The sequence below is a fragment of the Pygocentrus nattereri genome, chromosome 3, assembly GCF_015220715.1.
Source record: "Pygocentrus nattereri isolate fPygNat1 chromosome 3, fPygNat1.pri, whole genome shotgun sequence".
NCBI lineage: Eukaryota > Metazoa > Chordata > Actinopteri > Characiformes > Serrasalmidae > Pygocentrus > Pygocentrus nattereri.
The window spans coordinates 31,737,417-31,760,053 of NC_051213.1; the positions used below are offsets into that span (position 1 = coordinate 31,737,417).

General features: G+C 42.4%; 1 protein-coding gene across 2 annotated transcripts; it reads left to right on the forward strand.

The window, feature by feature from the left end:
- Window positions 1-3,515: 3,515 nt before the first annotated feature.
- Window positions 3,516-22,192, forward strand: ppp4r1 (protein phosphatase 4, regulatory subunit 1). Of its 2 annotated transcripts, none has more exons than XM_017706854.2 (20): window positions 3,516-3,874; window positions 4,076-4,120; window positions 5,896-6,031; window positions 6,321-6,427; window positions 7,271-7,413; window positions 8,241-8,387; window positions 8,598-8,705; window positions 8,865-8,930; window positions 10,422-10,580; window positions 10,878-11,008; window positions 11,127-11,881; window positions 14,663-14,805; window positions 15,020-15,112; window positions 15,479-15,664; window positions 18,135-18,296; window positions 18,482-18,582; window positions 19,283-19,403; window positions 19,649-19,777; window positions 20,261-20,402; window positions 21,099-22,192. In XM_017706854.2, the coding sequence occupies exons 1-20, from the start codon at window positions 3,868-3,870 to the stop codon at window positions 21,260-21,262; spliced, it is 3,045 nt and encodes a 1,014-aa protein (XP_017562343.2). In that variant the 5' UTR covers window positions 3,516-3,867; the 3' UTR covers window positions 21,263-22,192. The 2 variants fall into 2 exon arrangements, with proteins under 2 accessions (XP_017562343.2, XP_017562344.2); XM_017706855.2 differs by having other exon boundaries at window positions 5,947-6,031.
- Window positions 22,193-22,637: the final 445 nt, after the last annotated feature.

Consider the following 22,637-nt stretch of genomic DNA (forward strand, 5'->3'; position numbering starts at 1 on the left):
AAAGAACTGAGCCATAAGACAAGTGTTAGGAAGGGTCTCCTTGGACAGTGTTCTCCCTCAGAAACCAGAGAATGAAGCGATAATCCAGCTCGGCAGATCCCGCTAAGACCCAAGTTAACCTTTTCAACAAGGCTCTCGATTTACTGGTCAATCTACGTTCCCACCCTCACCTATGGTCACGAGCTTTGGGTAATGACCGAAAGAACGAGATTGCGAATACAGGCGGCCGAAATGAATTTCCTCCGCAGGGTGGCTGGACTCTCCCTTAGAGATAGGGTGAGAAGTTCGGTCATCCGGGAGGGACTCGGAGTAGAGCCGCTGCTTCTCCACGTCGAGAGGAGTCAGCTGAGGTGGTTCGGGCATCTTGTTAGGATGCCTCCTGGACGCCTCCCTTGGGAGGTGTCACAGGCAAGTCCACCGGGGAGGAGACCCCGGGGAAGACCCAGGACACGCTGGCATGACTATATCGCCCAGCTGGCCTGGGAGCACCTCGGAATCCCTCCCAGGGAGCTAGTGGAAGTGGCTGGGGAAAGGGAGGTCTGGGCCTCATTGCTCAGGATGCTGCCCCCGCGACCCGAACCCCGGAGAAGCGGAAGATGATGGATGGATGGATGGATGGACTTGTGTGAAAGCTTTTCTTTTAATAGTGGTTAACACTACATTGATGTCAGAAGTAAAAAGTGTTTCTGACGGGAGACATTCTGACGATCTGGCTGCTAGCAGCTAAACTAAGCTACCTGGTTCTGATGAGAGATGGAGCACTCTGTTTATGAGGCAGTAGAAGAGGACATTGATTCAAGAATGTCTCAGCCATTGCAGGAGAGTCATACCACCCTTGTGCGCTATGGTGGTGGTCAGATGTACATAAGGATGGAAGCACCCATGGACAGAATTTAGCAGTGAACAGTAAGACTCTAAAATACTCTGGTAAAGCAGACTGGGAAGCTTTCCATGCTCAATTTGAACTAGTAGCCAAATTTTGTGAGTGGTCTGATAAACTAATAGCCCTGCACCTGATGCTTTGTTTAACTGATGATTAATTAGCTTGTCTGCTATTGACAGACCCTACAGAGAGAGAGATGATTACAGCGCATTGGTCGGGGCACTCTGGAGGTGTTTTGGATGGTGTCCCCTCCAGTTTGAACTGAGTAACCACTGAAGACATGCAGGGGGACCATTAAAAGGCCTAGCTAATAATAATGAAACTTTTGCTAGACAAGCTTATGCTCACATGCCACCTCTTATACAGAGCGAGAAAGCATGAGACCATTTCATCATGGCACTGTCTCCAACTGAACTGTGCATCTGAACTGTGCAACTGCACACACCTGGCGCACCCACAAGACTTGCCTGACGTCTTGGAGACGGCGCTGGTGAGTGAGTTGGTGTGACCAGCAGTGGTGCACAGATATTGCCAGTCGGTGCACAGATATTGCCAGTCTTTCAAGCGGAGCTGTGGAGGAGTCAAGTGTCACCAAAGCGTGGGTGGAGGAGATCCGAGGGTTGGCCATACAGCCAGTGTCACAGGGCTGCCAGTGCTGGGTATGTGCCAGCTGGGACATCTGGCTAGGGCTTGTCAGCTAACCACACCTGCAGCCATACAACCAGTGTCACAGGGCTGCCAGTGCTGGGTATGTGCCAGCTGGGACACCTGGCTAGGGCTTGTCAGCTGACCACACCTGCAGCCATACAGCCAGTGGCACAGGGCTGCTAGTGCTGGGTATGTGCCAGCTGCAACATTTGGCTAGGGCTTGACAATGGGGTGAACTCCGCAGGAAAGAATGCAGGTCTAGCCAAAAAGAAGAACACCGGCAGCGAACAAACAGTGGTGGGATGAACCTACCGATCAGACGTCTGTCACATTTCCATAAACACTGGAGGAGTTCCATGCACTGCTCTGGTGGACACAGGGTCGACAGATATGGCAGTTCCATCTCCACATTCTGACTGGTGAGCTGGCAATGATCATGGGGAGGGGATGGGTGATGCTGACAAGAATATGCACCACTTACTCTGGACTTACTCTAGCTAAAGTCCTAATTGTGCATTCTGGGCCAACACCTTTTAAGAAACAAGGGGTGTCAAACAAACCCAGAGAGTTCCAGAGGCAACTGTGAGATGTGAGAAGTACATGGTACAGAAGTACATGGTACAGAAGTACATGGTACAGAAGTACCCAGGAGGGTACCACCGTGCCCAGGAGGACACAGAGCTGTATGTGCACTGCTGTGACCACTGCACGGCAAAGAAAGACTACCAAAGCAGCTGCATGTCCTGTGGCACTTGTGCTGGCTGGGACAATGGCCAGGCCTACACTTGTTTGTCTACATGTTAGTTTTAGGTTATTTGTTCTTCAGCATTTATTTATGGGGTTATTCTGTAAAGGACTCTTATTGTAAAGGGCAGGGCTGTGTGTGTGTATATGTGTGTGTGAGAGAGAGAGAGAGAGAGAGACAGACAGACAGACAGACATGGGAGCTGAGTAACAAGCGAGCTGGTAGAGAAAACGAATGCTTATGTATGAAGCTGTGGCCAACGGCAGCTGATAATAAAGCACCATGACCTGTGTGAAAGCTACATTTCTTTTAATATTAGTGAATGCTACAATATCATAACAGAGGAGAGTACCCTGTTCTTTTGGTTTTGTCCTTTTCCTGTATTTAGGAATAAGGAGGGAACTGCTCCTCCAGACCGCAAAATGTCAAAACTGGATTTTGACAACTTCATCACAAAAGAACTGCAAGACAAAAATAGCAGGGGCTCAGCTGATGTGAGGAAAAACAGCTGCTCATGAGCTCAGGGCTCCTGCTTTTAGAGCCAGAATGAAACAGAATTAGGCTCTCTTTGATTTTTCTGTGTAAATCTGACACTGAGCTTAACTTAAAAATATTGTTACATTTCTGAGGGTTTGTTTGACGGAAGGGAAATTAATAAGTAACAATGTCAGTGAACATCATTTTATGTTGTTGTTATTATCAATGTTATTGTTGTTATTTTAACATATTGGTGTTACAGTGTCAGAAGGCACATGTGACCAATAACGGTACTAAGTATTCTGTTCTGCTATTAAAAAGTAAGGTTTAGATTCTAGAAGTCCAAACAATACATAGCATCATCAGACAGAAACCTCCAATAAACTAAAAGAAAAAAAATCAGAGCGATATAGTCTCTGTCAAAGATAAAAATCAGAGAGATGCAGTCTCTATCCTTTTGTGGTTTTGTTAAATGTGGTTGGTAGTGTAGTGGCTAACACCTCTGTCTTCTATGCTGTAGACTGGGATTCAGTCCCCCACCAGGGCAAGCTCCCTACACTATACCAATAAGAGTCCTTGGGCAAGACTCCTAACATCGCCTTCACCTGCCTGTATAAAGTGATCAAACTGTAAGTCGCTCTGAATAAGAGATTCAGCCAAATGTGGAAATGTTACTGCTTTTTCCAGTCCGTTTCAGACATGAGCCCCTAGGTGGCGATAAAAACACAGATTTATTTATCGCCATAAAGGAGAAAAGGAGGCCGCTGAAGACCCAAGTATGTTTTAAGACAGTTTGCTAGTTTACTTTCTGAAGTCAAATTTCATACATTTCGGTGCTGCGATGCCGATATTTCTGAACATAAGCGTTTAACTTCAACCGACAGCCAAGCACCGGCCACCGACACTGACCGCACATGCGCACAGCGCACACTCCGGATCTGTTGGGTTTGAACTGAGCAGACGGGCTGATCCCTTTATCGCTCCAGCCTAGCGTAGCCTAGCCTAGCCTAGCCCAGCCCAGCCCAGCTCAGCTCAGCTCAGCTCGCCTCTCTCCTTCTCCTCCAGCTGTTGCCTCTTCGGCACACACCACTTTTAAATGTAGGACCAGGACAAGATGGCGGGTACGTTACCGATCACACAGAAGCCGTAACAGCAGCTTAAACACCCCCGTCTTTTAAAACCCGCTCCCTCCTGAGCCGCAGCTCAGCTAACAGCTAACTGGCTGTTTTAAGTTCGAGAGGGAGCGAGCTAACCCGGCTAGCTGAGCGGAATTTCGGTGCGTGTCGGGACTGAACTTGCTGTTTTGGTGTGTTTTGTTACAGATATTTCGCTGCTTCAGGACGAGTCCCAGGAGGAGATAGACGGATGTGAGTTTTTCGGATCGTCTGATGAATCTCTGGCTGAACCTTAGTTGTCATTCGGTAGCTGGTCTGTAACTGAGTTGGGAGCCGAAGAGCTGCTGCGCCGTGCAAACTTTGCCCGTTGTTGAGAGGCGCTCTCCGGTAATGTCACACACGGCGGACTGCCTTGTGAAAAACAGCGGCATTTTTAACTCCCCCTGCCGTGTGACTGTGAAGTGTTTGTCTTGGCTATCGTGCAGCTAACTTGTGTGCAGTACTAGGTGGTGGGTTAAGCTAGTTGGCTGCTCTTCGAGTGGCACCTCAAACTCAAGCCGAAGCCGGCTAGCTAGGTTAGCTTAACCACCTTCCCAGTTATATTAACAGAGCTTAGAAAGTCTTTCTGAAATGTAACTTCACAGCCCGACGCAGAATGCTGTGAACCGCTTCTTCTAATGGGCTTTGGACTTTTATCACTTACATCTTGTCGAGGTAGTGTCCGGCAAGTAAACCGACCAGCTAGCGAGCTAAGTTAGCACTGTGATTTATTAGCAGAATGAGTCTGCGCCTGGTTTAACTTAGTTAAGCTATTTGGCAGAAATACCCGGTCGGCTCACAGCGAAGCAGGGCTTGTGAGGTAGCGAGGGTCTTGCTGTCGATTCGGGGTGGTTAAATGTTTCTCACTAATGATATGGCTTGTGCTTTTCGCTTAAGTTAACGTGACGTTACTCATTTCTGGAAGGACGAGACCGAAATGTCGTTGCATATCCTGCGAGATGTTAGGACAATAGATGTTTGAAAGCCATGAGATACTGCTGCACATAAACAAGCATGGGTACAGTTGGCAAAAATGTCTCAGCTGGTGTCTGTTTCCCCTGGTGCTTTTGTGACACTGAGACTTGACACTTAAAGGGGTATTCCTCCAATTTTGAAAATAATTTCTGAATAATTCGGCCCTTGGGATGTAAACGGAGTCCTTCAGAGCGGTTTGGAGGGAATGGGTTATTGTAGAGAAATCTAGAGGCTCTGACTTCTTTACAGTGGCGGTGATAGGAACCAGAGGTCATGATGTTTACAACACATCGTTTTATTATTCATTTTATTTACTATTCAAAACCACCAGTGAACCTACACATGCATTTTTAGTTTTTGTATGTAACATTTGATGATGGTAAAATTGTGGTAAATCTAAAGATATAACTTTTCTTTGGGGGCTACATTGCCTAACAATACCCTGTATGTAGCCCTCTGTGAATGGATCAAAATAAATAATTCAAATTGATTATAAACCAAAACTTTATCACAAAACTACAATACAACAGTGTGTCGGTCATCAGGCAGCATATACCTAATCGTTTCATTTAGTAACTTTCTGCATGTAAGCTTTTAGAGGCATTAAAACTTCAGATGTCTGGTTCCTATCTCCACAATTGTAAACAAATGAGCAGGTTTCTTGAAAACGGAGCATTACGCACTAAATCATTCTGAACAATTTTGTTTATATCTCAGCCATTTAATTATATCTAACTTTTTTTAAAATGGTGGAGTTCTCCTGTAAGGTCATGTTTTGCCCTTCGCCTGTCTATTTTGCCTATTTCTCCACAATTAGAGGCAGTCAAGCCAAATGCTGCATTATATTCTCAATATATTCAGAAAAACTACATGTGGCATGTCTCGTCTTTCACTGTTCTGGCTAAATTTGTTGGTGGGGGAGCACTCTTCGGTTGTGGGTAAAGGTCTTCATCACTGCCAGAGCGTGTTTGGGTGGTGGGTCCTGCTCATTGTATTTCCAATGTTTCTAATAGTTGGTGTGGATGACTACAGCTCAGAGTCTGACGTCATTATTATACCTTCAGCCTTGGATTTTGTATCGCAAGATGAGATGCTGACGCCCTTGGGCAGACTGGATAAATACGTCGCAAGCGAAAACATATTTAACAGGTATTCCCATATTTGCATTAGACTTGTTAATGTGTACTGATTTTCCCTGATCTCTCCTCTGGTTTGTGTTTACATCAATGAACTAGATTTCCAGTTATGAACAGCTGTCTGTCTGTGTTCTCAAAGAAAGGGGAAAAAAGTGTCTTCAATTTTCCACTAATCTTAGAATGCCTTGCACAAAACAAGGCCCAGGCGGTTGTTTTTATTAATGTGTTTAGATTAATTTTAACGTTACTATGCAAAGGATGCTTGCCATTGGATACACCATTCATTAGTATTTCATCCACAGACAGATGGTGGCCCGGAGTTTGCTGGATACGCTAAAAGCAGTTAGCGAGGATGAGAGGGATTGTATTGCAGTGCTGGAGAGAGTAAGCAGACTTGCTGATGACTCGGGTGAGCTATGATTTGAACCCTGACATAATAGCTTGGTATTCTGCACCTAGTTTTTCTTTTCTTCTTCTTCTTTTTTTTATATAAATATAAAATGTAAAAAAAAATTCTTCCTGAGAAAAACCATATTGTACTCGGAGTATCCTGTGCCCTTGCTGTGTCTCAGGTTGGATTTTACAAAGCAATGCGCCCCCTTTGGCAGTACACCAAGACTGAGGGGGCCCATTAATGTTTGATGGGACTGGTGTGACTTATTAAAGGGTTTGCACCAGGCTGCCAGGAAATCTACAGGACCATGCTTTCAGGATTGGCACATACGGCTAACTATCTAACCCTATCCACTTACCTCTGTGATATGCCCTAGAGAGGTTCCTGAAAATTGCTTGATGTCTTTGCCGGACAGTGCACGGCAAGTTCATCAGACTGCTTCATGTTTGTCTGGTAAACATGCCATTTTATTTAGGCGTGTGCTATAGACAAAATTATGTTTGTTGCGTCTCTTAAAAATGCTTTTGATTTAGAGTATGTCACCAGCTAAAAATGGATGAAATAATACTTTTTTTTTCCCCCTTCTGACATAATTGCGTTACCTTTGTGCGTGCCTATACGTGTCCTGTTCATGCCCCTTTGGCACACATCTGACGGAACGCACCCAAGCTACTGGTAGACGAGTTCCGCTACTGCAGTGGTTCTATTTGCCAAGTGGCAAAAAACACTCCTGGCCCTTGCTACTTGCTAAATGCCTGAGCACTGTGACTGTGAAATTTGATACTTTGTGATTGTGGTCCTGTGATTGTGATCTTGGTAAATCATGAGTAATGTAGTAGACTCTCTGTGTCCTTTTAGAGCCCACAGTTCGAGCAGAGCTTATGGAACAAATTCCTCATATTGCCATTTTCTGCCAAGAGAACAGACCTTCCATTCCATTCGCGTTTTCAAAGTATTTACTGCCCATTGTGGTGAGATACTTAGCCGACCAGAACAACCTGGTAAGTGTCTTTATTTTCCATTAGATATATGTGTGTTTTAATAGGTAGGATTCTTTTACTATCAGCAGTCCACATCTGATACAGGAGAGTAAAGAAAATATTTAGTCGTTGCTCTGGGGCCTATCTCACAAAGCATGTTAAACTTAAATAAGGTTCCTAGTTAGGTTCCAGCTTTACTAACAAACCCCACTATGGTTTACTCATTTTACAACTTTTTATCATAACTCAAGTGTAGATACTCAAGCTATGATTATTCATTGAGCTCATGCACATGAATGTGTGGCATTTATAACGAGCAGACAAACAGGAGGAGTACCTTCCCCAAAGAAGGAAGAAAAACTCACGTTACATAGATATGTAGTAAGTGAGTAATGCATTGATGACATTAAAATGCAATGTCGTAGCCACAGGCACTGCATTAATGCAATCGGATTAATAATTGCTGTGAGTTTTGAATATTTATGTATGTGGTTTTATTTACCCTGCTCAAAAAGTGACTCCACAAACAGCACAAATAAAAAAAGGACCTGAAAAGGACTAGATGGGTGAGATTCACAATGCTGTCCCTGATTGATAAGAAGCTTACCCTGATTAATCCAAGAGCTGTTTATGATTTAAATTTAATCTACCCTGGAGCAAGTTCTCATGGTGAGGTATTCTAGTCAAAAGTGATTGAGACAGAAAATCCAAGATGAGATCAAATTAAGCTTAAAGTTCGCTGGCTAATGAAGAAACTCTGCTTAGTGAGACAGACCCCAGTATACCCAGTGTGAGTATGTGAGATGATATTTTCTTATGAGAATGTGGTCCTTTTGACTAATTTGCAGGTTAGGAAGACAAGCCAGGCAGCCCTCCTGATGCTTCTGGAGCAGGAACTGATAGAGCGAGTAGACATTGAGAACCTTGTCTGTCCTGTTCTGGTAGACCTCACTGCTCCGGACAGCAATGATGATGTTAAGACTGAGGCAATGGCGGTGAGTTTTTAGGAGATGTTGTTTAAATCTGTTTTAATCTGGGTTTTTGGTTTTTTTTTCTTTCTTTCTTGTGTTTGAGTTTTTGTTGTGTTGAACGTGTGTGTGTGTAAATACATTTTTTATATATATATATATATATATATATATATATATATATATATATATATATATATATATATATAATTTATTTTTATTTTTTTTAATACACAGATTATTTGTAAAATGGCACCCATGGTGGGAAAGGACATCACAGAGCGCCTCTTCCTTCCACGTTTTTGTGAGATGTGCTGTGACTGTAGGATGTTCCATGTACGCAAGGTGGGTGTCTCTGATTGTCCCTTTTGTGTAGAATCTTATAATGAAGGCCAGTCCTTATTTGGGTGCTTTTAAAACAAATCATGAGTGGATAAGTTACTGTATTGCTCAGATTTGATGTTCCAGTGATTTAATATCTGTTATTTGTTCTTCACTTGACAGGTTTGTGCAGCAAATTTTGGGGATATTTGTAGCGTTGTTGGGGGAGAAGCAACAGAAGAATTACTGGTATGTTTGTCTTCTTTTTACTTGTTTGTTCCTAACACATTTGGATAGAATTACAAACACTTAGTCCTGATGAGTTGTCACTGTTATGTGTTTGTGGCAGCTACACTATATTGCCAAAAGTATTCGCTCATCTGCCTTCACATGCATATGAACTTTAGTGACATCCCTTTTTTAATCCATAGTGTTTAATATGATGTCGGCCCACCCTTTGCAGCTATAACAGCTTCAACTCTTCTGGCAAGGCTTTCCACAAGGTTTAGGAGTGTATTCATGGGAATTTTTGACCATTCTTCCAGAAGCGCATTTGTGAAGTCAGACACTGATGTTGGTTGAAGAAGGCCTGGCTCATAGTCTCCACTCTAATTCATCCCAAAGGTGCTCTGTCAGGTTGAGGTCAGGACTCTGTGCAGGCCAGTCAAGTTCTTTCACACCAGACTCGCTCATCCATGTCTTTATGGACCTTGCTTTGTGCACTGGTGTGCAGTTATGTTGGAACAGGAACAAGCCAGCCCCAAACTGTTCCCACACCATAATCCCCCCTCCACCAAACTTTACACTAGGCACAATGCAATGCCATTCTCTTGGCAACCACCAAACCCAGACCCGTCCATCGGATTGCCAGATGGAGAAGCGTGATTCGTCACTCCAGAGAACACATCTCCACTGCTCTAGAGTCCAGTGGTGGCACTTTACACCACTGTATTCTACGCTTTGTATTGCGCTTGGTGATGTAAGGCTTGGATGCAGCTACTCGGCCATGGAAACCCATTCCACTAAGCTCTCTATGCTGTTCTTGAGCTAATCTGAAGGCCACATGAAGTTTGGAGGTCTGTAGTGATTGACTCTGCAGAAAGTTGGTGACCTCTGCGCACTATGCGCCTCAGCGTCAGTCATTTTACGTGGCCGACCACTTTGTGGCTGAGTTGCTGTCGTTCCCAATCACTTCCACTTTGTTATAATACCACTGACAGTTGACTGGAATATTTAGTAGTGAGGAAATTTCACGACTGGACTTGTGGCACAGGTGGCGTCCGGTCACGGTACCATGTTGGAATTCACTGAGCTCCTGAGAGCGACCTATTCATTCACTAATGTTTGTAGAAGCAGTCTGCAGGCCTAGGGGCTTGGTTTTATACACCTGTGGCCATGGAAGTGATTGGAACACCTTAATTCAGTGATTTGGATGGGTGAGTGAATACTTTTGGCAATACAGTGTATGTGATAAAGCCCTGGACTTGACTGACCTCCACTTGTTGAACCACTCTATGGTGTGACTGTCACATGATGTCTGAATTGACTGTGAGGGTTTTTTTTCTTGTCTGAATACATTTTTCTAACCTCATTAGGTTGCGTGTAATTACATGCCACTAGAACAAATTGAAATGCGTGTTAGGTTTTAGGATATTGTTGGGGGTTGGGGTGGTGATTTCCCTTTTCAAGTGTAGCCTTATTGTTTTTCCTTTTTTCCTGCATGTATCTTTTCCTGTGCAGCTGCCTCGTTTTTTCCAACTATGCTCAGATAATGTGTGGGGGGTGAGGAAGGCTTGTGCAGAGTGCTTCATGACTGTGTCCTCAGCAACCTCTCAGGAAGTGCGCAGGACCAAACTCTCGTCGCTTTTCATCAACCTCATCAGTGATCCCTCTCGCTGGGTGCGTGACTTCCTGCTCCCCTGGGCAGCTCATTCCAGGATGTTTGTTTGGATTTGAATTGGAACGACCAGGCTTGTTTGTTTGTTTGTTTGTTTGTTTGTTAAGATAAATATGGAATTAATTTTGGGCACGGTATTTAAAGATCTGCAAAGCAAGTTTATAAATTTTATACATTTCAAAACTGGTTTGATCTCTGCTGCATTCTTTCAGAATGTCTGCGTAATGTTTATACGTGCTGTTTTAAGTGTTGGCTGCATTTAATAAATAGATAATTACTCCCTGCAATGTGGCCATCAGGTGCGGCAGGCTGCGTTCCAGTCTCTGGGCCAATTCATCTCCACGTTTGCCAGCCCAACAACTAATGTGGGCCAGTACTTCAGAGAGGGGGCAGAGGAGGCCGACTGGAGCAGCCAACAGTCACACAAGCAGTAAGAATTGTCTTTTACAGATGTGATTTTTTTTTTTTTTTTTTTTGGTAAAGTTTGCACTGCCTCAGCATTAATTGGATATCCTCTCTCTTTCTCTTACCCTGCCCCATTCCTCCAGGGCTGCTGAGAAATCTTCAAACACTACTGCACCTGCTGCAGGTTGCTCCCCCACCTCTTCCACAGAAGACAATGCTCAGAGGCTCCTACATGAGCAAACTGTCTCCCCACAGCAGGATTGCATTTCCCAGAATCCTCCGTGTACTCAGGAGCACTGTGAGGGTCAGCTGTGCAGATCGGAGCAGGAGGGTGTGGATGTAGCTGTAGAGGGGGGAGGGGAGCAGGTTGCTGATGCTTTGCCTCTGGAGGAGTCCTGCTGCGAAGTTGACTCAGAGAGGTCCAGTCCAAAGTGCCTTTCTGGGCCAAATGATGTAGACCCAGGTCCATTTGGAGAGGAACATCAGTCTTTACCAGCCGGAAACTTCACAGCACAAGAAAGCTACTCAAACTCTGAAGTCCCTACTGCTGAGGCTTCCACTCACCCAACCCAGGCCACCCATGAGGATGACCCACAGGAGAAGGTCTCTGCTTCTGAAGTAGATCCCAGTTCAGAAGTTAATTCCCCTGCACTATCATGCCCTGTGGCAGAGAAAGTGGAGATTCCAGAGCAGGAGCTGTATAACTCGTTTCACTACTGGAGGACACCCATTCCACAGATAGACCTTGACCTGGAGCTTTTGGAGCAGCAGTGCAACAGTGGTGAGGTCTCTAGTAATAGCCCCTCTTCCCAGGTTTCCACACCTGCTTTGGGCAGGAAGCAACTAGAGGAGCTCATTGAGAACTTGGAGCCCCACATAGATGACCCTGATGTGAAAGGTGAGTAAGGCGGCCATTATTGTTGTTAGTTTGTAGTGGATTTTATGGTTGCCTCAGTGCTGGTCATAGATGGGTCTGAGTGAGTAATGTTGGCCAAGGTGAAAACAGGCACTTAGCATTTATCTGTTTGTCTTAAAAACTGCAGATGGACACAAAGCTTGATATAAGTTGTGTTTTTAATCTAGTTTTTAATATAGTACAACAGTAGTAAGATGGGGGGTGTGCGTGTGTGCGTGTGTGCGTGTGTGTGCGTGTGTGTGCGCGCGCGTGTGTGCGCGTGTGTGCGCGTGTGTGCGTGTGTGTGGTAGCCTGTAGTTGTAAGAGTCCTTTGCCTTTTTTCAAATAATACAAGTTCAAATATCAAATTTGACTGAAATGCTCATCCTCACTGGTTAGAGTATCGCTGTCCTTCATGTTTTTCCGTGCTCTAAAATATCCACTTCAGCTTGGGCTGGGTTTCCCAAAAAAGCACGATGATTTAAGATGATTTAACGCTAAGATGCTTTAGGGAAACTTGGCCCAGGACACTAATTTGTTGATATGCTGGATCAGAAATGACACCAAATTTTGCACGGCAAGGGTGTTCCAACATCCGAGCTGGGAACCACTGCACTAGAAATGATTTACTGAATATTTTACTGAAACTGTGATGAACACAGCACAAAGCAAAACGTGATGGCAAGCTGGAGGATTTAGCTTGTGCTGTGCAATAAGTTCCTGTTGTTTTGCAGTAGTGTTTTGTAACTGGCAGTATCTAAACCCTCAAGTATCAGCAACTTTTTGTTGGTTATTTCAGCACTTGAAATGTAATACTCGATTAAGTCAGTTTAAACATTTAATGCAGAAAAAAAAACCCAAAGCAGCACATCTTGCATGCGTACCACAACAGAGGCTTTTAAAGGATGGTTTGGCTCAACATCTCAAATTTCTGTTGGATACTTGAGGCTTCAGATTTGCTTTTTCAGTGCTTTATAAACATGCACCATTTAAAAATACATGGCCTGTTAATGGTCCCATTCCTGATGCAGTGTTTATTGAGACTGTACAATGTTGTATGCTAAAATTGAACAGACTGCACAAGTAATGGTCAGCGGCCTGTGTAATGGATTTCAAAAACAGTTCCTCTTCAGGGACCTAAAATGGTTGGGGCAGTCAGTCTCTGATGCTTTTGTTTCTGGTGGAAGGAAATGAGCTCGGGAAATTGGGCAAACAGTGAATGGAAATGGGTGTGTTAGAAAATGTTGAGAACAGTGTGACGGCACAGTTGTGATTCAACTTGATATGGGTTGTGTATAAAATGACACTGGCAATTTATTTAATTTATTTAGTGCATGCAACTTCACATTTGACGAAGGAATGGAAGACGACAGTGCTGCTTGATCACTGCCGTGCCTCAAACAGCATGAGGTCAGCACCTCCTTGATGCAGCTGGGCGAATGCTGTGTTTCTTTGCCATGTATCTAATGATGACCCCCCCACTGCATTTACAGTGATAAATATTTCACAATGTGCCTTTTTTGGTATATTGTGGATATAGACAGTATTTAAAAACTCAGTCTGAATTTTTCATTAGAAAGAAATTGTTTATTTTTTTATTTATTCGAATGACTAGTCATTTACATCCCTGCCACTCTTCTTAAACTACTGTTCCATCATAGTTTTGCATTGTGAAGATTTTGTATCTTTGTGAAGATGTTGCACAGTAACACGTGCATTGCATACCTGTGTGTGACTTAACAAGAAGGGATCTGTGTTAATCGCAGGTTTCTTTGCACATTCATGGGTAGCATGACTCTGTTCAGACCTGCATTTACAGCATCAACCCATAAGCCTGTGTAACAGACTGAATTCCTGACTTCAGTAGTCTGTTCAGTCTCTGATCCTACTGTGTCCATAAGAATGTGCTGCATCTGGAATGTACACTCCAGATCAACTTACTTCAGCAAATGCAATTTGAAGAGCAGAACTGTTTGCATTCAAATATATTTGACTGTGGTGTAATTTTATAACGTTTAGTTTAAAACCCAATTCCAAAAAAGTTGGGGTTGTATATGAAATGTAGATAAAAACAAAATGATTTTTAAATTGTACTTTGACGTGTATCTGAATAACAAAATGACATATGTAATGTTTTATCTTAACAACTTCATTGTGTATTTTTGGTCACCTACACTCATTCCGAAATAATTCCTGCAATACGTTCTAAAAAAGTTGGGAAAGGAGCAATTTAAGACTGAACGTTGTGAGGTGTTCAAAAAAACGTCCTAAACAGGTGATGAAGTCATTTTTGGGTATGAAAGGCTTAGTTCTTCATAAGCAAGGATCCAGGCTTGCCACTTTGCCAAAAATGCATCATCAAAAATCTGGATGTTTAAAAATAATGATTCTTAGCCAGAGATTGCAAGTATTTTAAGTATTTCATCATTCAGTGCATATAATCATCAGCTGATTTCAGGGAATCTGGAGAAACCTCACCAACTTCCAAGCTTTTGGAACATATATTGGAAGCATTCAACTGTGAACAAACATATATTTACAAAAAAGATTGACATTCATAAAATGAAATAAATATTCAGATATTGTGGGGTTTTTTGCTTCCTTTAATACAGGTCAAACAGAATTTACTGGTCACTGCTTTATGTTCTAATAAGCATTCCACATACTTTCGGCTAATTTGGAATTGGATTTTTTACTTTAGATGTTATTGACATTATGTTTGAGCAGTGAAATTCATTCAGCATCCCTAATGTTGATCTGCCATTTGGCTTGTGTATTTTACAGCACAAGTAGATGTGTTAACTGCTGCTCTGAGAGCCACTTCTTTGGATACTCACCTTGAGGAAGCGTTCCTGGAGCCCAGACAGGCCAATGACAACCCCTTTGGCTCTCGCCATGTCCCTCTCATTGACTCTTCTGATGTAGAGGTACAAACAGGACTGCTGTTCTAAGAAATCTTTAGTTCTCAAATTTTAATCTACATGATTACATAGGTGAGCTGTGGGTCTACTAGGTGTTTAATTGTAATCAACATTTGTACTTAAATCAATTAGTACACCCCCTTACTTGAGAGACGGCCAGTTAGCAGGATTGCTGAATTGCATCATGGATCTGTGAATGTAAGGTGTTTGTGTATTTCAGAGCCGAGACTCCACCTTACCAATGAGTCACGGTGATGAGTCAGAGTTAAGTGACAGTAGCAGTCCAGAGGAGGAGAAAAAATCCAAGCAACAGGTAAAGCATTCACAAGGATAAACCGTTTAGTCCAAACTACAGGTAAAACAGAGAAGGAGGGTTTTTTTTTTTTTTTTTTTTTTTTTGATCCAAGTAATTATGCAAGAGCCTGTTTTGTGGCTTCCTGTTCTGAAGGAAACATCACAGTTGAATTGTTATACAATGTTTAATTCTACATTTAATTTAGTGTGGCTTTTATGTTTGGCTTAAAGTCATGACTGTTCCAGCGTGCTACAACACATTGTTTTCGCACTGTATGCTCAGGCTGTGTTGTTCATTTGCCTGTCAGGAATGCTTACAAGCATTTGTAGAGATCTGCTGATGGGCAAGTGTTAACATGCTTCTTGTCTCTGTGGCATGCTGCAGGATGTGGTCCCTCAAGCTCTGTTGGATCAGTACCTGTCTATGACGGACCCATCCCGGGCTCAGACAGTTGATATGGAGATTGCCAAGCACTGTGCCTACAGCTTGCCAGGCGTGGCTCTCACACTAGGCCGCCAGAACTGGCACTGCCTCAGAGACACCTTCGAGACACTTGCCTCTGATATGCAGGTGCCTTAAGACTACACCACACCTCAACACAACTACGACACCTTCACAATGTGCTTGTGCTCTTGTCAGCTCATAGATTTTGCTTTCTTCATGCTTTCCTTTGGATTCTGGGAGATTATTTCATTCTTTTTCATATTTCTTTTTTAAAGTGCTTTGTTGGTAAATTTTAGTGCTGGTCTGAATAATTGAACAAGTGGTCAAGTGTTCATTTCATTATTTAGTATTTTGAAGTTTCATCTTTTGACTACACCAGAATTCTACAATTTTCAGAATGAAGCCAGTTCAGGAAAAAAATAAGCAGGCTACAAAATCAAGTTTCAAATAAAAAATATTAGGCTACAAAAAAAAACTCCCCCATTTAACATTGGCTTAAGGCTGAATACAGCCAGACTCAATCACACCTGAAAAAGATAAGTTAGTGAAATGTATTAAATAGAAAAGTTTAAACAAAGAGAAATAGCCTAACACGGTTGGTCTGGCTCTAGTTGCTGAATGACTCTTTTAGCCACAGCAGTGCTGAGTGACAGAGACCGCAGGAAAACTAAACAGTATAGCTTGTGCCTAGAAGTCATGGACAGCTGTACATTTTTATGACTTTGACAATCATAAGCCTTACTCAGGCTTGAGTTTAATGTTTTACACCAAAGTTACTTCACTCACAATGGAACTTGAGCTTGGACCACAAAGTTAGCAAAGGAATAGGAAATGGTCCTCATTTAGTAAACCTGACTGTGAAACCCCATTGCTGAAGAAACATTTTAAAAGATGTACATCTTGAACTTAACTTTATCATATCTGCTAAAAAAGCAAAAAATCCTGTCAGTCGTCTGCCTCTTTCTCTGACATAACGTCACAGCGCATCTGTCTGTCTGCATCTTTGGGACATCCATAGTAAAAAGTGACTTATAAATGTGTGAACTATGTCATGGGTCAAAAACTGGAATATTTAGATTTTAAAATGATTGAACATGCTTAAAATAATAGTCAGTTATAAAAAGTAAACGTTGTTATTTTAAGGTTAGAATATTCAAAGCCTTTAAAATGCTGTTCATGTCTGCTCTAGTAAATTTTGAGCCTTGTTTTAAGTTGGTATCCAGAATTATGGGCATGTCAGAAGATCCTTTTGTCTCCTGTTATCTTTTTCATCTGTCCGTCTGGCAGCTGAGGAAGGTGGGGCTGGTCTCACATAGAGAAGCTGTACACTGGGTCAGGGTGTATCATGTTAATCTTCACTGCTTGTTGAGCTCATATCCCTTGCTAGTCTTGTTTTGATTTTTGGGCCCAGTGTGTGCTCCATTTAGTGTGGAATTTATTAGACTGTGTCTGACTAGGATCTTCTTTTATAATCCCAATTCCCTGACTTACAGTATACCTCTCCGAGAGCCTGATTAATTGTGGTCCTGCTGACATTGAAGCAGCTACATCAGCCTCATTCTGAATCTCTACTTTTGATGTAGTCTGTCACACAGTGTTCTCTCATCTTGATGAAATTGACTTTATACATTTTGTTTGACATTTTAGGGCAAGCACCATTCTTTGGACAAAGAAATGTAATTGTATTCTTAGGTCTTATGTGCCGTGAGAGCTTAGAAGAGACTGTTTGTCTTTTTTTTTTTTTTTTTTTCGTATGCTTATCTAGTTTAACAGAGAATTGGCACCTACCTGCTACTGGGTTACTGGGCTAATGAACATAAAGGCTACATATATCTTCTGTTTTATGGCAGTAATGGAAAGGCAGCAGGTATAATTTTGTCACGTCAAGAAGCACAATGGTCAGTAGTACCATATCGGTTCAAGATAGAGAGACGTTTATTTCCTGATTTTGAAACGAAAGTGCTGTAGGATCTGCTGCTGAAATGAAAGTTTTTAAAACTGCTGGATTAATCATTTTGCGGAAAATGTATTTATCTTGGTGTTCATGTAATGCTTTTCTTTGAGCAGGTCAGTGAAAAACAATTTAAGATACATTTTGAAATGATAACATTTTTGGGTCACATTTCTCTTTATTCATAAATGAGAACGTGCTTAACGTCAGAGAAGTTATTTTAAAATTCTCAAACTACTGTTGATCTGTTGGCAGGTTTGAGAGACCTGGGTTGTTGGATTCTGCAAAGTGGCTGCTGATGGTTAGGATAAGGATTAGGAATTAATAAAGGATGAGCACTGTTGGCCCCTTCATTATATTTGAGAGAGTTGTTAGAGCTTGAAATATTCGAATTTAAATATTAATATAAAAATCAGACTTGATTTCTCATACGTGTTGGGCTGAGCTTGGGTTCAGATTTCACATTTGGGCTCTCAGAGCCTGCATCCCACTTCTAACAGGTTTTACCCAGCTTTTTTCCTCTCACTTTTTATTCTCCCTTACATTCACTTCTCCCTGTCCCACCCCCTTCTCTGAACATTTTACCCATTGCTTGCTGCCTCTCTTTCTCATGTACTCTCATTTTTTTTTTTTTTCATCTCTCAGTGGAAGGTGCGGCGGACTCTGGCCTTCTCTATACATGAATTGGCACTAATTTTAGGTGACCAGCTAACTGCTGAGGACCTGGTGCCTATTTTCAACGGATTCCTAAAGGACCTGGACGAGGTGCGCATAGGAGTCCTCAGACACCTCTATGACTTCCTCAAGGTTGGTTAGCAATTGATGTTGCTGTGTTAGCAGTAAGTCAATGACATTTACCTGCTGAGTTCAGTTGTTTTGTCTTGCTTTTGTTTTGTAAAGCTTTGTTTCACTTCTCAAAGTGCTCTCCCCCACAAGCGCACTAAATTACACGGGTATCAACTCAGCACATTTCTTTTCTGTTCCACTTTTAGCTGCTGCATCAGGAAACTAGGCGGAAGTACCTGTACCAACTGCAGGAGTTCCTGGTCACAGACAACAGCCGGAACTGGAGATTCAGATCAGAGCTAGCAGAGTATGACTTTTAAACAGTTTTATACCATAACCCAGTAATCTTTCACCGACAGTTATTTTCCCAATAAACGGAAAGGGACTCCACAACTGCAGTCATGCTTTTTATTGTTCATAGTGTTTTGATTGTTTGCTTTCTTGCAGTGTTTGTTTTCCAACATTTAAGCTGATTAGCTGCCGCAAGCAATACCCATGCTGCTTTTAAACTGCACTCCTGCCACCACACAAATTGCAGTACACTCCTAATCACTTTAGCCCTTTATTCCCATCTTTGTGCAGTAAGCAGTGCAGCACTACAGTAAATTTTATAATAATGCAGAACTTGTGAACTGGTGGTTTGGCACACTATAGTCTGTAAGCATAGAGTCTAAAAAATGGCTGTGCTTATCATCTTTGAAATTGCAGTACTCATCAGAACAAATTCTCCAAATTGTTCAGCCCTATTTCAGATCCTTTTTTTCAGCAATTGAAATGGTAGTGGTATCTAGCTAGAAACATGCTTTTTGGCTGTGATTTGCTAGAAAAAGAAGACATCCAAGGAAGGCTGATTCCAAAGTAGAGCTGCTGTTGACAGATGTTCTCAGCTTCCCATGTCTCACTCAGATTTAATAAGTAATATGACCACTGATGTATATGTATCTGTTCATGTGCCATTTTATTATACAGATTGTTATGTTTGTGTGTGTGTGTGTTGTATCTGACAGGCAGCTAGTCTTGCTGTTGGAGCTGTATAGTGGGCAGGATGTGTATGATTACCTGAGGCCTCTGGCATTCTGCCTCTGCACAGACAGAGTGTCCTCAGTACGGTGGACCTCCTACCGACTGGTATGCGTGCCTGAACAATACACAGCGCATTCTGCCTCTCCAGTGTTTTGTTTGCATTTGAAGGACACTTCTTTTCTTCAATTTGTTGCTCCTTAGCTGTAGCATTTTATTGTTGCCCGGACATTCAGACTGCATAACTGAAACACAAACACATTCTCACTTAAAATTGCTCTTAAATGTTTCTACAGAAGTTATACATGTGAATGAAATCATAGTGCTGTGTGTCTGTTTTTGTCTCTGTTCAGGTCAGTGAGATTATTAGGAAGCTTTCCACATGCCCGGCACTGCTGGTGGATTTCCTTGGTGAATTAGTGGATAAATTCTGTCACTCTCCTAAATGGTCAGGGCGCCAGGCTTTTGCCTTTGTATGTCAGGTAAGGACAAATAATTATACCACCTCACTGTTGTAAAGCAGTGATGATACCATAATTAGGAACAAGCTTTTTACTGGAAAAAAATTCAGATTTCGAATAACTGCTCCTCTGTCACCTTGTAATGTTTTGTGTTTGTTTCTACATTATTAAACATGCCCTGTTATACATACACCTCACCCAACACTTGAGCCTTGAAAAACAACCAGTTAACAATGGTTGAAATTGGAGTATTGCTGCCATATGGTCAGTGCAGAGTTTTTGCTTCCTTCACTCTGATGTCCCCTAACAACAGCCTACCACAGGTTCGGGTTATTACAGCAAAAATAACCGCCTCTGTTTGCAAGGACAGCCATATGAAATGTTTTTGTAGGCTATTGTGTCTCTGTCTCTCTGTCTGATACAATAACCACAGTGTCTTTTTATGCTCAGCTTTCTTCCCTCACAATCTCTCCTTTTTTCCCTATTTTTAATCACTTTCTTTAGCTTGCTATAGAGGAGGACTGTGTGGCATTGGAGCAGTTCTCAGAGCACCTGCTGGCTCCTCTGCTGCAGCTGGCATCTGACCCTGTGCCCAATGTCCGTGTGCTGCTAGCCAAGACCTTGCGCCAGAGCCTGATGGAGCGAGGTTAGACACCATCTATTCAGTAGTTTCATAGGGGAAATTGTCTTCAGCCATTGCAAAATAGAGGAATGGGGAGGAAGCAAAGTACCTGTGCTAAATGTAGTCAAACATGATTTTGGTCTGCAGTTAAATGTAATGGCTGGTACCCTGTGCACAGATAAAGACTAGTATGGTGTTTAATGAAGCTGCTCAGTTGAAAAATCCAGGTCTAGGCTTCTATACTTGAGGAAAACCAATTTTCCACAATTTACATAATTAAATGGTTCAAACCTAGTCATTTAGAGTGATGTGAAAGGTGCCGTCCTAGAGAAACTTAGACTCAGAATTGGTCACAGTAGTGGTGATGGGAACCAGATATCCAAAGCTTTGAACGCCTCTACTGGCTGCCTCATAGAAACGTATGTGAAGTGGTCATTGTCAATTAAAAAAGAATGGCTATTGCGTTGTAGGTACCACAACCACTGGTTTCTTTCATTACCACTGTATAGAAAGCCCAGTTGTTTTTTTTTTCTAGAACAAAGTACTTCTTCAAACAACTCTGAAGGACTTTGTTTACATCTCAGCCATTTAATTTCACCGAAATTTTAGAAAAACAAACAAAGGTATTCCCCTTTAATCCCAAAAGAACACTTCCTAATATACACATTGTCTTCACAATAATGGTATATTTGGTGTATATGTCTGTCTTGTCCTTTGTAGAGTATTTCCTACACTCGGCCAACTCGCACCAAGAGGCTCTGGAGCAGACCCTAGTGGCTCTGCAGATGGACATGGACAAGGACGTCAAATATTTTGCCAGCGTGCACCCAGGAAGCACACGCATTAACGAGGACGCCATGAGCACCACTTCCTCCACCTACTGAGGGGCATGGACTGACCTCTACCAAGGGCACAAAGACTGAGAAATATTTGCTCGGGGAACAGCTTCAACCAACTCTAATTCCCTTGAGAGCAACTCACTACAACATTGTTTATGTGCGTTTTTTGCCACAGAAGCCTTAAAAGTGTCTTCCTTAAAACCAGAGAATACTTGAATATCTGGAGCTGTCAAAACATCAACAAACTACAACAAATCAGTCAAAATGTCAACATATCCCAAAACCATGCAGTGGGTGACCTTGATCATCTTTCCCCTATCCTCCTCTCCTGTAGTCTCATACTGATGGACCTTCATTTCTCTCCTCTGTAGCCGGGCGCCAGTAATTCTTAGCTTTACAAAAACCTGTTAGCAGGAAAGACTGTAGCACCAAGCTGTTCCCTCATTTTATCTCCTTTATTTTTGTTTTGATACTGTACTGTGTGAACGACTCATATGCTGCAGATAAATTCAAAGTGGAGAGTGTGTAACCGCCTCAGCCTTTTCTTCCCAGCGTGGTCTGGGAGCTGCCGATTGATGAAGCACGGTTTTTCAAGGGCTCGAGCCGCCATTGTTTTAAAGTCTAGTGCAGCACATTGTTGTACCCGTGGACACGGGGCTCCCCTGGCACGCAGGGGTCCAGGTCCTAATGGAAAAACGAACTGTTGTATTTTTTAAACCAAAATGACAAGCGGTCCATTTAGCAGAGTTATGTGGAAATTAAACATTGAATCAGTGTGGTTGTCGCACATCGCTTCAAACCCTGGGGTATTTTAAACGTGAAAAATAAATGCTTCATCATGACCTACGCATCACCTGTACTGTACATATCTTTATCAACTGCTATTTTTTTCCATTTTGATCAGTGATCATGAATAGAATTGTGATATAATGTTCTCTTAACCTGTCCAAAATAAAAGTTCAAATTCATTTTCTAGCATAGACTGGTGCTTTGTTTCTAACAATCCTGATTCTAAAGTCTGACTGGCTAAGCTGCATCCACAGCCACTATAACAGGGGTGCACAACTCCGGTCCTGGAAGGCCGGTTTGGAAATTTCTCTACTTAAACACACCCAGTAAACCTGCCAATTAACAGAAATGTAATCAGGTGTTGTGCACCCCTGCACTATAAAATATTCAGTAGTTCTGTGTTACTTCACCAAGTTCACAAAAATCCTTGTGCCGTTAATGGAATTATTTTTGTAATGCTGCTCAAATTGACCCCAAAGCGTACTGTGGAAGTAAGTACCTGGTTTTGTTTAAACTGAGGGGCTGACAACTTAATGTTTTAACCTAGAACTAGGCAGGCAGCAAGCAGACTTCAAGATGGCAAATAGCTGAACTCTGTCACAGGCTTTGGATTAAACTACATACTACACTG

Coding starts and splice junctions, on each gene's coding strand:
- ppp4r1 (XM_017706854.2), top strand. Junction 11,009..11,126: donor AGCCAACAGTCACACAAGCA/GTAAGAATTGTC, acceptor CCATTCCTCCAG/GGCTGCTGAGAAATCTTCAA. Junction 15,665..18,134: donor CACTTGCCTCTGATATGCAG/GTGCCTTAAGAC, acceptor TTCATCTCTCAG/TGGAAGGTGCGGCGGACTCT.